Source organism: Suillus bovinus, assembly GCF_016758785.1.
Source record: "Suillus bovinus strain UH-Sbo-P2 chromosome Unknown EDB93scaffold_83, whole genome shotgun sequence".
Taxonomy (NCBI): Eukaryota; Fungi; Basidiomycota; class Agaricomycetes; order Boletales; family Suillaceae; genus Suillus; species Suillus bovinus.
In genome coordinates, this window is record NW_024542139.1 from 135,998 (window position 1) to 148,732 (window position 12,735).

General features: G+C 47.4%; 4 protein-coding genes across 4 annotated transcripts; 3 read left to right on the plus strand and 1 right to left on the minus strand.

Annotated features, from left to right (window-relative positions):
* Positions 1-422: 422 nt before the first annotated feature.
* EDB93DRAFT_1254992 (uncharacterized protein) lies at positions 423-1,010 on the plus strand (the record flags this gene model as incomplete). The annotated part of the gene is made up of 1 exon (XM_041453714.1): positions 423-1,010. The coding sequence occupies one exon, from the start codon at positions 423-425 to the stop codon at positions 1,008-1,010; it is 588 nt and encodes a 195-aa protein (XP_041303042.1).
* Positions 1,011-3,293: 2,283 nt separating this feature from the next.
* On the plus strand, positions 3,294-4,905 carry EDB93DRAFT_1175187 (NADP-dependent oxidoreductase domain-containing protein). Its single transcript, XM_041450466.1, has 8 exons — positions 3,294-3,517; positions 3,570-3,648; positions 3,707-3,750; positions 3,972-4,215; positions 4,264-4,271; positions 4,363-4,588; positions 4,644-4,824; positions 4,885-4,905. Exons 1-6 carry the CDS (start codon positions 3,371-3,373, stop codon positions 4,555-4,557), a joined length of 717 nt encoding a protein of 238 aa, XP_041303043.1. The 5' UTR covers positions 3,294-3,370; the 3' UTR covers positions 4,558-4,588; positions 4,644-4,824; positions 4,885-4,905.
* A 365-nt stretch (positions 4,906-5,270) lies between these two features.
* EDB93DRAFT_1308749 (uncharacterized protein) lies at positions 5,271-6,694 on the minus strand (the record flags this gene model as incomplete). The annotated part of the gene is made up of 5 exons (XM_041454788.1): positions 6,410-6,694; positions 6,141-6,347; positions 5,684-6,088; positions 5,472-5,573; positions 5,271-5,401 (listed from the first exon to the last, which is right to left on the minus strand). Exons 1-5 carry the CDS (start codon positions 6,612-6,614, stop codon positions 5,271-5,273), a joined length of 1,050 nt encoding a protein of 349 aa, XP_041303044.1. The 5' UTR covers positions 6,615-6,694.
* A 286-nt stretch (positions 6,695-6,980) lies between these two features.
* Positions 6,981-7,632, plus strand: EDB93DRAFT_1254996 (uncharacterized protein; the record flags this gene model as incomplete). The annotated part of the gene is made up of 4 exons (XM_041453715.1): positions 6,981-7,024; positions 7,074-7,212; positions 7,267-7,365; positions 7,444-7,632. 4 exons carry the CDS (start codon positions 6,981-6,983, stop codon positions 7,630-7,632), a joined length of 471 nt encoding a protein of 156 aa, XP_041303045.1.
* Positions 7,633-12,735: the final 5,103 nt, after the last annotated feature.

A 12,735-nucleotide genomic window follows, 5' to 3' on the forward strand; every position in this document is an offset into this window, starting at 1 on the left:
CCAAAGGCCAGGAAGCCAAAAAAGAGCGCAAAGTGCTCTTTTTTGCTTCCTGTGCCGAAGGCACAACGGGTGTGTGCTAGTCTATAAAGTAAGGGAGAACAGTGAGGGAAGGACCGGACACTCACGTGGTTTTCGCGTAGGGCCATGTGCGAAGCACATGGTTTCGCTTACCTCGCTTAAGGCTCGATTTGAAAAATTGCATGGCTATCACGTGCGTCCGCTGCCCGTTAGGGCAGCACTCATTGAAAAACATTTATTATTTACGAAATTCAAATCATAATAAATTTAACTACATATTTAAGAAAAAAATTTAAGAAGAAAAGACAATTGAGAAATGAGAATGGGGAAAATTGGAGAACAGGAGAATGGAGAACAGGAAAACAGTGAAAAAGGGAAAACAGATGAATGGGAAAAATAGAAGAATGGGAAAACAGGAGAAGTGGGAGGACGGGAGGAGGACAAGAGGACGGGAGGAGGACAAGAGGACGGGAGGAGGACAAGAGGACGGGAGGAGGACAAGAGGACGGGAGGAGGACAAGAGGACGGGAGGAGGACAAGAGGACGGGAGGAGGACAAGAGGACGGGAGGAGGACAAGAGGACGGGAGGAGGACAAGAGGACGGGAGGAGGACAAGAGGACGGGAGGAGGACAAGAGGACGGGAGGAGGACAAGAGGACGGGAGGAGGACAAGAGGACGGGAGGAGGACAAGAGGACGGGAGGAGGACAAGAGGACGGGAGGAGGACAAGAGGACGGGAGGAGGACAAGAGGACGGGAGGAGGACAAGAGGACGGGAGGAGGACAAGAGGACGGGAGGAGGACAAGAGGACGGGAGGAGGACAAGAGGACGGGAGGAGGACAAGAGGACGGGAGGAGGACAAGAGGACGGGAGGAGGACAAGAGGACGGGAGGAGGACAAGAGGACGGGAGGAGGACAAGAGGACGGGAGGAGGACAAGAGGACGGGAGGAGGACAAGAGGACGGGAGGAGGACAAGAGGACGGGAGGATGACAGGGAGGTAAGGGGAAATCAACACATTCAATTGTACTTTTACTTTTCTTATCTGCACAGAGAACAGGGAAACAGGAGAATGAGAAAACCAGAGAACAACAGGAGGACAGGAGGGTTCAATATGTCTAATCTCATTAATTGTAATATATCATGCTCAACTCAATGAATACAATATAATTTATTTCAAGATCTAAAATAATGATTATTAAAACACCCAAAGGTAGGATGAAGCCAAAGGCCAGGAAGCCAACAAAGAGTGCGAAGTGCTCTTTTTGCTTCCTGTGCCGAAGGCACAACGGGTGTGTGCTAGTAAATACAGACGGAGAGATAATAATCGTCACGTGATCAAATCACATGACCATCGCTGAAACTCAAAGTACTAAGAACATGAGGCATAAGTAAGAACATGAGGCGACAGCATAGCGTGCATGGGGCAAAGGGTCCAGGGTTATTAGAAAAGGAGCCGGATAGCGATAAAATCAATTGTTAGACACTTACCATCACATCGATTAAAGATCAGGACTGAAAATACATATCGACATGCACCCCAAAGCATCGCGCAAAGGGAAAGGAAAGAAATCTGAAGCAACAAATGTAAGTGTACAATGGGTATACCTAGAATTAACAACACAAACTGATGATCAATGGGTGTAACAGGAAGGAGGAGGATCAAGCTTTCACCTTGACACCAGACCGGTGGAGGCGGTCGCTCCCAAGCACGATGCTGGGAAGGAAATCAAATGTCTGGATACTGAGGTGATAAAGAGCAAGGTTGGTGTCGCATGTATCAATATGTTGGAGATGGGAGAGCGTCTAAAGTTCGGGGTCTACAACGACCAGCCTGAAAACGACACTGAAACGCACAAGTTAATACTACCATTCAAGTGCCATGGGATCGTGTCCATGAGAGAGATGAACACTATTCCACTCATCATTGAGATCGACCATGTTAAAAATGCGGAAACACTTCCCTTTGATTTTAGCAGCCCACAGAATGTACCAGAGTTGGAGCTTGTCGACATGAACCCTATCATAGTGGCCTCGGGACAGCATCGACTTGCAGCACTTCGACAATACCATCAAATGTTAACAGATGAGTACAGGACACTCGAGAAAAAACACGTCAAGATCAAAGAGTTGAAGAACCTGAGTGAGCCAGTCCTGGATGCGTGATGCGGTCATGGCACGTCAAGCCGCAGAACTTCACATGCGCGACCCCCATCACGAACTCACCTCATATCTTACTTTGCCGTTAGAAGAGACAGATGATGTCATCACATGGTGGGGGGTAAGTTGTTTTTTTATTCACACATTCTCAACTGACATTATTCATTAGCTACACTCGCTACAATATCCGACACTCGCTCATATTGCCCGTGATTATCTACCAATTCAAGGTAGTGCGGTTCCCTCTGAACGTGCATTCTCTAGCGGGGGAATCACATCAACCTTGCGCCGCAATGCTCTTGGATCATCCACCTTCTCTGCTCTACAGTTAATGAAGGCCACTTACTGTAATGGACATCTTTCGGCAGCTACAGAGGCAGAGGGGTATGCACAAATTTTATTAGACTAGTTACTCGATGTGTAGCTAGTATTTCGTCAATTATTTTTTGCTGTCCCTATAGAAAAATTTACGGTTTGGTTCGAGTTCGGACCACAAAAAAAACCAAACCGGACCGTTGAGAACGGTTCTCAACGGTCCGGTTCTGGGTTCGACAATTTCGCCAAACCGAACTGTTGGTCCGGTTCTCGGTTTCTTGTTGAAGACCCTCTGAACCGGACCACGGCAGCACTAACGAGCCGCACAAACCAATGCTGTGCGGAAGAGTATGATAATCGAGGGTGGGTGGGTGGGAGATGTGATAAACAGTGATGAATAAAAACATATAGAACAATATTTAGTAGTCGACAATAACTTAGTTCATCGCCTTTGTCGGTTTTAGCAAGGTCTTATATCAAATGGGGAAGACGTTTTACGATGGGGAGTAGAAAGGATATGTTCCGACAGGCTTGCAAATGGTTATACTTCACATATAATCTGGCATAGCGGCGGCCTGACCCAAACTCAATAAGCTATCTGGTGGATGATTCAGAAAACACAATGTAACACACGAAATCCTTAGAGAAAGCCCTCTGTCGACGTGGTTGCAATATCCACTCTGGCCCATGTTGACCGACCATCATAGAAAGGTTGAAGAGACAACTGTTGATTAGCACCCCCAAAGCGGTTACAAAGGAGCTCCGAAGAAACATTGTAGCAAATGATAAAAAATGGGACTTGTATGACGTATGGCCGCTGGACCAACCATTCTGTCCTTATATATGTCAGGCGTGAACTCCTGAGACCACGCCAAACCATGTCATTCTCACAGAAATACCATCCACTCCTAACAGTAGATAAGGGCGCTGGAGAGCAGGAATCTCTGCAATGCAGGGACCCTCGCAAAAGGAGATCTCTCCTCGTCATCGCTGTCATCATAATCATGTTTACTTCACTCCCTTTTGTACATATGATCAGGTCCAGGGGGTTTCTGGGGTGCTTGTCATGGCTCGCAGCATAACTCTTCTACATTGGCAAAGCTGCCTTCTCACTACACCTTACCATCGGGTGATAATATTCCCTCAGTTGCATTGGGTATGGCACTGGTAAATGCCTCAGCAAGTTGGTGTTGAACTCATTATTAATCATACAGGTGTATGGCAGGCTGGCAAGGGGGAAGTCGGAAATGCTGTGAAGGTATGCATACTCCGCACTCCCCTGAGTAACTTATGCTCACATGCTTTCAGACCGCTTGACAGCAGGTTATTTGTGACGAACTTCTTTGACGATAGTTGCAGAACGAGGAAGAAGTTGTCAAGCTCTTAAAACAAGTTCTATACCTTGTGAAAGAACTTTGACTCACATCAAAGGTAGTACCTTCGATTCAATCAGTTGGACCTCACATTGACCGGTAGCAGCTTTGGAACACTTTTCATGCACCTGAGGACATTGAGACTGTGCTAGACCAATCGCTTTCCATGCTTGGTACCAACTATCTCGACTTGTACTTGATTCATTGGGGCAGTTATTCACCCACTTGTGCATCTTGCTTATTCCGAACAAGACCTGTTGCATTTAAGACGTGCACTACTATTTTGGATGGGGATCTTACTGCCGATCCATATCCTACTTGGCAGAAGCTCAAAGAACTTGTTGACAAGGGTAAATAAGGTACATCATTATCAGCAAGTGAGTTTCATTCATGTTGAGTCAAACGGGTGCTGACATCTCACCAATAGCTTCAATACCAGAAGGTTCGAACGATCTCTGCTCCAAGTCAATCTTGCTCAAATCCAATTCAGGATCAAGAATTTGACCGCAAACAATCTGAAGTACCAGCCAGCTGTCAATCAAGTTGAGCTCAACTTTTGGAACCCTCAACCCGAACTATTGAAGGTATGTTTCCAGCTCAGGCAAGTAGACACTTGTGCTCGAGTTCATGAGCAATCCATAGTTGTCAAAGGAAAACGGGCTTCTTCTCGAGGCGTACTCTCCACTTGGTAGCGACAAGCAAGTCGGAAAGTCTCTCTCTGTCCCTGAGGTATCGTTTCACGTCATGGGGTCTGGACTTCATCATCTAAATATACTTACAGGTAAAGAGCATCGCATCCAAACTTAGAATCACCCCGGCTCAGGTGATTATTGTGGAGCATCCAGCGGTGTATGTCCATATCTCTGTAGCATTGTGTCATGACTCTCCTTTCCAAACCTCGATAGACGATCGTCCTACGAAGAGCATAACACCTTCTCGCATCGCAGAGAACCTTGAAGGTGAGAAGGTTTAAACTTTTGTTAGACAGTGCATAGTACTCACCCACATATGCCCTCCAGTATTTGAACTCCCACAGGAAGACTTTGAGAGGTTGGAGAAAGCAGCAACTTCGCACACTCCGCAGAGAGTGGTCAACCCTGACAGGTTGGAAGTTGCCTTTCGATGTATTTGATGGGCAGTAAAAGATGTGTCGCCAGATGTTGTTCGATGCTTGCACAGCATAAAGCCACAGAATATAGGCTGCGTTGTTTGTGGGGAGTTGTTGGAGTTGTGGATGTGTCGTTTGATTTATTATTTATGTATCGAAGGACAAATGATGCGGAATATGTTTATAATTCTATGTGCTTGATCAAAAACTACATTACGACCCAAATCGTTGACCAAATCAGCCTGAGTGCACACAAAAAGTACAAACAATATTTCATTGTACAGTAAATGCCATGATCTACAGTTGTGTTCCATCGTACGCATATGTAAACAGAGTCTCTAAGCAGGCTCGCTCTTGGAATTCCAGCTGCTGGGTTAGAACTGCGTGCCTAATATCCTCCTCCATTGCACTATGCGCAGCTATATTTCCTGCTCATCTAATGTTATTATATGAGCACAAAAAAAAGATGGACTGGTGCGGTGGAGTGTGTTGATACACCCTTCTGCTTAAGACCGTCGAAGATTGTATCGGAAAGTTCATAGACACTGCTTTTAGAGCGGAGACCTTCCCAGGTCTCCTGGCCGCGGTGGTGTCCAGAACCTTGTGGCGTGCAAGGTCGAGTAGGCACGCGAAGATGCAAGGGGGACTATAAGAGAGTGACCTGAGGAGATCATTGTCAGGGACGGTACTCAGAAAGATGGATGACTTACTTTCTTCTCTCAGTGTTTCAACGTCCTGAGTGTGTTTGACTCTCGCAGCATCTAGATCCTTGCGAACACTGGCAAGATCATTGTTGATGTGCTCGTTGTTGTCGTGCAAGCTCTCATTCTCATTGTTGATCCTCTCAATCTCAGCAGGCATGCTCTCGTTCTCGCTCAGAATCCTCTTGTTCTTGCCGAGAATCCTCTTGTTCTCGCCAAGAACCCTATCGAGCTTACTATGCATCCTCTCGATCTTGCTGTGCATGCTCTCATTTTTTCCTCGCATCTCTGTCATTTCCTTCTGCATCGAGGCCAGCATCTCTTTAAGCTGGTTGTCCATAGTCACCTGAGGGGGATTGGCCGTCGATGCGGTATTGGCCGTCAACGCGGCATTTCGTTTCTTAGCTTTCTTGGCTGTAGAAAACTGATTAGCGCATTTGTAGACTATTTGAAAGTTACAACACACATTTGCGAGGTGGGACTGCTGATGTACTTGACTGGGTTGTGGCAGTATCAGTGGCCAATGTTGTACTGGGTTCCACGGATGTCTGATTTGCTGGTGCATTCTTGGCCAATTGAGTTTTGATATGATGATTTGTCTCAGCATTAGGAGTGAATAGTGCTGTGAAACCACCGGAGCGGCAGACACTGAGCATATCTGAGGGTTTAACGTCTTTGAGAGAATTAGATCAATGGGTCTGTCCCTGCAGCAAACAAAGATGCATTGAAACTTACCTGGATAGTACTTTGCCTTCATGGCGAGTGGATCCAACGGAGGCTCCAGGCCGTATACCTCGCTAACATGTTTGCTAATGTGATTTTGTAAGATTCCCACAGCCATCGCCACTGTGTTGCCTGAGCCTCGCAGACTGTTTTGGATTGTATTTCTGTCGTCTGTCCAGATAGCCGTTACTGCGACAGAATCATCATTCGATGACATGGTGGATCAAGGGTATGGTATCTGAATCAGTGGTGCGGCCTTTTGATGCCTCGAGGGCCCTTTGTACTCCACGATGCAGCAAGTTACGGTCAACTGCCCCCCAACAGGTCACGTGATTCCAAGTGACTTGTGAACAACGTTTAACAATATGACCAACACATGCGGCACTGTCGAATTCTACCATATCGTCGGAAAAGTTTTGACCCAGTTCGTCGATCCTTTAAAAGACATGCCTGTCGTTGGGCCTTATAACATTTTCTACAAGTCATACATCTTCTGCTACTTTTTGAGAAACCCGCTAAGATTTCTGCCTGCAGGTTCATCTATAACAACCTTGATGGTTCCAGAGTCAGAGGGGGTATTCCCATGGGCGGATTGAAATTATTGATCCGGGCGATGAGTGACATGAAGTAAGTGTCGCTCAGGCATCAGATATTTCTCTAGTGTCACACTTCTCAGCTACGAAGTGCACTATGGGATCCTACAAGCTGGTCACTACGGCACTCCTCCAACCCGCGTGCGATTTTGTATGGTCATGGCAAAGTACGGTCGACCCCTTCCTCAGCTCCCTCAACCTACACATGCCTCCCTGGTGGACGTGCTGGGAATTGATTTGCCAATTGGACACCATATCAGACCTATTTGAACACAGACTGGCTATGGCTTTGCCCGTACTTTCGAAGACGCGCTGCTTGTGAATGGAGATCCAGACATGTTGTCGCCACCTTCATCCAAGCTCCCACTACCTACCGTTCTTTCTTGAAGCCCGCATCGCGCTCTTATTCTTCGTGGGGCATGTCGTGCTTACTTGAGGCTCAACAATGCAAAGAAGGGCGAACCTTGGTGCGACGCTCTCCTTGCGATGTCTGAAGATACCTTCCGGGCCCTGAATGATATGGGCGGCGATACCAATGTGGAAGTCGACGCGTGGGTGGTGAAGGGCGAGGCAATGCTGATTTGTGAAGAGTGGGAAGACGCAGTGCGGCTGGGTCCCATTGGCCCCGTAGGGGCGCAATGATGTGAACAGAGAAATAAGATCATGAGCCCAGCAGCGTCTGAATAAAACGCAGTGTAGCTGGATCACAACAAAGCAGCGGCCAGCCAGAAAATCTGACAGAGATACCGGGAACCTTCGGTCAGGGAAGGTACTACTTTGCAGATGCACCGAAGCATGCAAACCACTGCCATCGTGTCGGATTCTGTGGACTATCCTAGCGCGTTCTTGAATGCCACCAGCATCTGATACACGAGATCATCGTCGACATCCCAAGTTGCAAGAGTGCCTAGGACAAGGAAGGCGCGTAACTGGAATGCAGTTGATGTCGCTAGACTCATCCACTGTGCACGCCAGATATCGAGCAAGCCTAACACATTATGTTGAGCAGTCCACAATGCCAAGTGTTACGACTTGGATGGTATCTGTTGGCGACGCTCAAACAGAGCGTGTGTCGTCAATGGTCGAGGACGTCCTTGGGCTAGCCCAAGGTTAGGGGTCTTACTTGGCGAGGCTTCGGCAAGTAAGATTTGACACCTATGTCCAAATCGGGTAGCTTATGTCAAGTGGGTGCGAGACGATAAGCTAAATCGGCCTAGGCTTACGACACCCGAAGGTTAATTGTAAGATCGTCGTTAATTAGAAGGACGGAAGTCCGACTAGTTAACAGGGGCTTTGCTCGTTGATGAAGTCAATGAGTAAAGATCGAGACTATAGGCTTATCCGCGAGGAGCAGATAAGAAGATAGAATATAGACTGCTGGCGAGGCAGAAAGGATCACTCTGGTGAGAGTAGGAGGTCAAGAACCAAGTAGATTCAAGTTAGGGGATATGGTACATGGTAGCGAGTTTATATAGAGGACAGGAGACGTATTAGTGGGTGATAACTCATACTACCAGGAGAGGCAATCAGTAAAGGGTATAACCATAACAGGAAGGCACATTCGGTCGAGGTAGAACGTGCTAGATAAGAAAGTGAGTCAAAGATCGAAATAAGAAGTGAAACGCGCAGGGGCACGATCGTGCAGCTGCGGATCTAAGTATAAGTCGCATGTGTGACTGCGCACCGAGTCAGAGATCAAGAAAGGGAAAAGGGCAAAGGGGATGCGTTGTGCATCAGATCATAGGTTACCGTCCGGACGGTAAGGGCAAAGGGACTGTCCACAGGATCAGTCAGGTGGTGGAACGGAGCATGGGTATGCTTCGTCAGCAAAAGGGTCCGGCCAGATGTACTGGCTCTGCTGGAGCGACAAGTAGAGGGCGAAAGGGAATGCGAGGATGACAAGGATAACGAGGGTGAGGTCGGGGTAAGGGTATGATGCGAGGGCTGATACGAGGAGGATGAGGAGAAAAATAGTAGGGGCCCAAGCGTCTAGATGTTCTTGTAACACCTGGGGTTTGTACGAATGGACCGTCATGCCTATGGGCATATGGAACACACCAGCAGCACACCAACATCACATGTCCTCAGCCCTGCGACACTTGATTGGTAAAATTTGCCATGTGTACCTTGATAATATTATTATTTGGTCACAGATGCTGGAAGAACACAAATGAAATGTCCGCGGAGTTCTGAATGCTCTGCGAGCTTTGCTGTTCAACCTCAAGATTGATTTCCTCAGTCATCACATTTCCACACGAGGCATCGAGCCCGACAAGTCCAAGATCGCGCAAATTCTTGACTGGCCTACTCCTAGAAAGGCCAATGACATCAGAGCGTTTCTCGGCCTCATTCGCTACCTCGTGAATCACCTACCTGCCCTTGCAGATCATGCATGCATACTGACTCCCTTGACAATGAAGGCCGCAGAACTGGAATTCCCTCTCTGGTCCAACAAGCATGAGCAAGCCTTCCGTGCGATCAAGGACTTAGTGACAAGCCTGAAATGTCTTACCATGATCGACCACAATAATCCCGGCAACAACAAAATCTTCCTCACCTGCGATGTGTCCGATTATCGCATGGGTGCCATGTTGTCCTGGGGAGAGACTTGGGAGACTGCGAGACCTGTGGCATTTGATTCTACACAGTTACAAGAAGCTGAGTTGAATTATCCAGTGCACAAAAAGGAACTACTCGCCATCATTCGAGGTCTTAAGAAATGGCACATCAAACTGTTGGGACAACCAGCACAAGTGTACACGGACCACAGGACACTCGAAAATTTCGTCACACAAAAAGGCCTGTCACAGTGGCAAGCGTGCTGGGCCGAATACCTCGCACACTTTGACCTGACAATCTCGTACCTCAAAGGCGAAGAAAATACAGATGCAGATGCACTATCTCACCTACAAATTGACGACAGCCCAACAATCATTGCTGCAATCCCTACCTCTGTCCTTCAAATCGACCTCGACAAGACCTTCCTGAAAAATATCATCAATGGTTATGTGGATGACACCTTTTGTAAGAAACTGACCATGCTTGTAGGGTCCCTGCCAGGATTGTCCCAAAAGGACGGCCTCTTATTTGTTGTGGGTTGACTGGTCATTCCCCAAGTAAACCCCCTACAAGAACAGCTCTTCCACTTGGCACACGACGTGTCCGGTCATTTCGGGAGCGACAAAACATATGCTGCACTTCGGAGGTCATATTACTGGCCGAACATGCGCAGGGATCTCGTCGAGTCATACATACCAAGCTGTGTCGAATACATGCGGAACAAATTGTCCACATCCTCCGTTGCAGGTCCACTACATCCCTTGCCTGTTCCAGATGGACGGGGGGACTCAGTTGCGATTGACTTCATTGGCCCCCTCCCCGAAGATCATGGATACAACATAATCGTCACAATGATGGACCGTCTCAATGCTGACATATGAATCATGCCTTGTCATGACAATATCTCTGCAGAACAATTTGCTGCTGTATTCTTCAACCATTGGTACTGCAAGAATGTATTGCCATTGGACATTGTATTGGACCGTGATAAGCTTTTCCTCTCACATTTTTGGAAATCATTACACAAACTAACGGGCATTAAATTAAAGATGTCATCCTCGCATCATCCACAAATGGATGGCGCAAGTGAATGTACTAACAAGACCATTAACCAATGTATTAGATTCCATGTCGAACAAAACCAGAAAGGATGGGCACAAGCTCTACCGCATGTCCATTTTTAAATCATGAACTCCATCAACACCAGCACCGGAACATCGCCCTTCCAGTTGCATATCAGTTGTTCCCCATGCATCATACTCCCCCTAGCAAGAACACCCGCCACAGACTCACCAGAAGCAGAACACGCCCACATGCTCATCACACAGCTCGAAGCACGACGTGATGGAAGCCCAGGACAACTTGCTTGCAGCTAAGGCGACTCAGGCAACCCAGGTGAACAAGCAAGGGTGCCGGAACCAAAGCTCAAGGTGGGCGACAAGGTGACGCTGTCAACAAAGAACCAGCGCAGAGAATACATGCAAAAAGGTGATAAGCGTGTTGCTAAATACATGCCCAGATTCGACGGACCTTACATGATCCTGGAATCCCACCCAGAAATGTCGTCCTACATGCTCGACCTCCCGAATTCCCCAAACATATTCCCCACCTTCCACTCCTCACAATTGTGTTACTTCCATGTCAACGACACAACACTATTCCCATTGCGGGAGTTTCCAAGGCCCGGACCTGTCGGACCAAAGACGGACAGATGGAGAACTTCATTGAGAAGATTGTCCACAAAAGAAGGTCAGAAGAGGAAAACATTACCTCATGTGTTAGGTTGGTTGTGGTGCTGACAAAGACAAATGGCTACCTCGCCAGGATCTTGAAGATTGCAAGGCGCTGAACGTCTGGGAAGGGCAAAAGAAAGCTTCATAGGGTGGGAGGGTGTAAGCTGGACTTACACATCAAAGCATGTCATTGCTTAGATGTCGAACATTGATTGGTCACCGCATGTTGTTTACAGCTATTTTGTCTGGCTCCTATATATACTGCACCTGTATTGCATATACTACGCATTGCCTCTTAGTATCCTCCTTTAATCTCATACACTTCTACTTGTTACTCTTTGTCTGAACTTGAATGTAGTGTTTCTACCTTGGGGTAGTTTCCATTTACCCAACTTCACATGTTTTTCTTATTTTCAAGTTCACAGAAAGAATATATACCAATCAGACTTTTGTACACGCAGCTGGACTTTGGATTGTGCCTTTGAAGTCAACAAATGTGAACATGTTGAAAGGCTATGAGTATGTAGGATGAATGGCTGATGAATGGTAGACCCTCACACAGCGGGAGTCCTAGAAGGCCACATTCATGATAGGAGATGAACAACTGAACAATGTTTAAGACACCCCTACACAGCGGGAGTCCTGGAAGGCCACATTCATGATAGAAGATGTGCAACGAAACCCTGTTTAAGACACTCCTACACAGCGGGAGTCCTGGAAGGCCACATTTGATGATAGAAGATGTGCAACCAACCCCAGTTTAAGACACTCCTACACAGCGGGAGTCCTGGAAGGCCACATTCATGATAGAAGATGTGCAACGAAATCCTGTTTAAGACACACCTACACAGTGGGAGTCCTGGAAGGCCACATTCATGATGGGAGACGGTCAACTGAACAATGTTTGAGACACCCCTACACAGTGGGAGTCCTGGAAGGCCACATTCATGATGTGAGATGGTCAACCAAATCATGGTTGAGACACCCCTACACAGTGGGAGTCCTGGAAGGCCACATTCAGACCATGGCATATATCTCTGAGAGAGGCTCCCTCAGGGGACTGCTAGGATTACTGGTGCTACGCTGACATCTCACACAGGTGATTATGATGGGATTGAGCAAGGAAAGACACACAGTAGGCCTGGTATGACCATGGCATATATCTCTGAGAGAGGCTCCCTCAGGGGACTGCTAGGATTACTGATGCTACGCTGACATCTCACACTGGCGATTATGATGGGATCGAGCAAGGAAAGACACACAGTAGGCCTTGTAAGACCATGGCATATATCTCTGAGAGAGGCTCCCTCAGGGGACTGCTAGGATTACTGGTGCTACGCTGACATCTCACACTGGCGATTATGATGTAATTGAGCAAGGAAAGACACACAGTAGGCCTGGTATGACCATGGCATATATCTCTGAGAGAGGCTCCCTCAGGGGACTGCTAGGA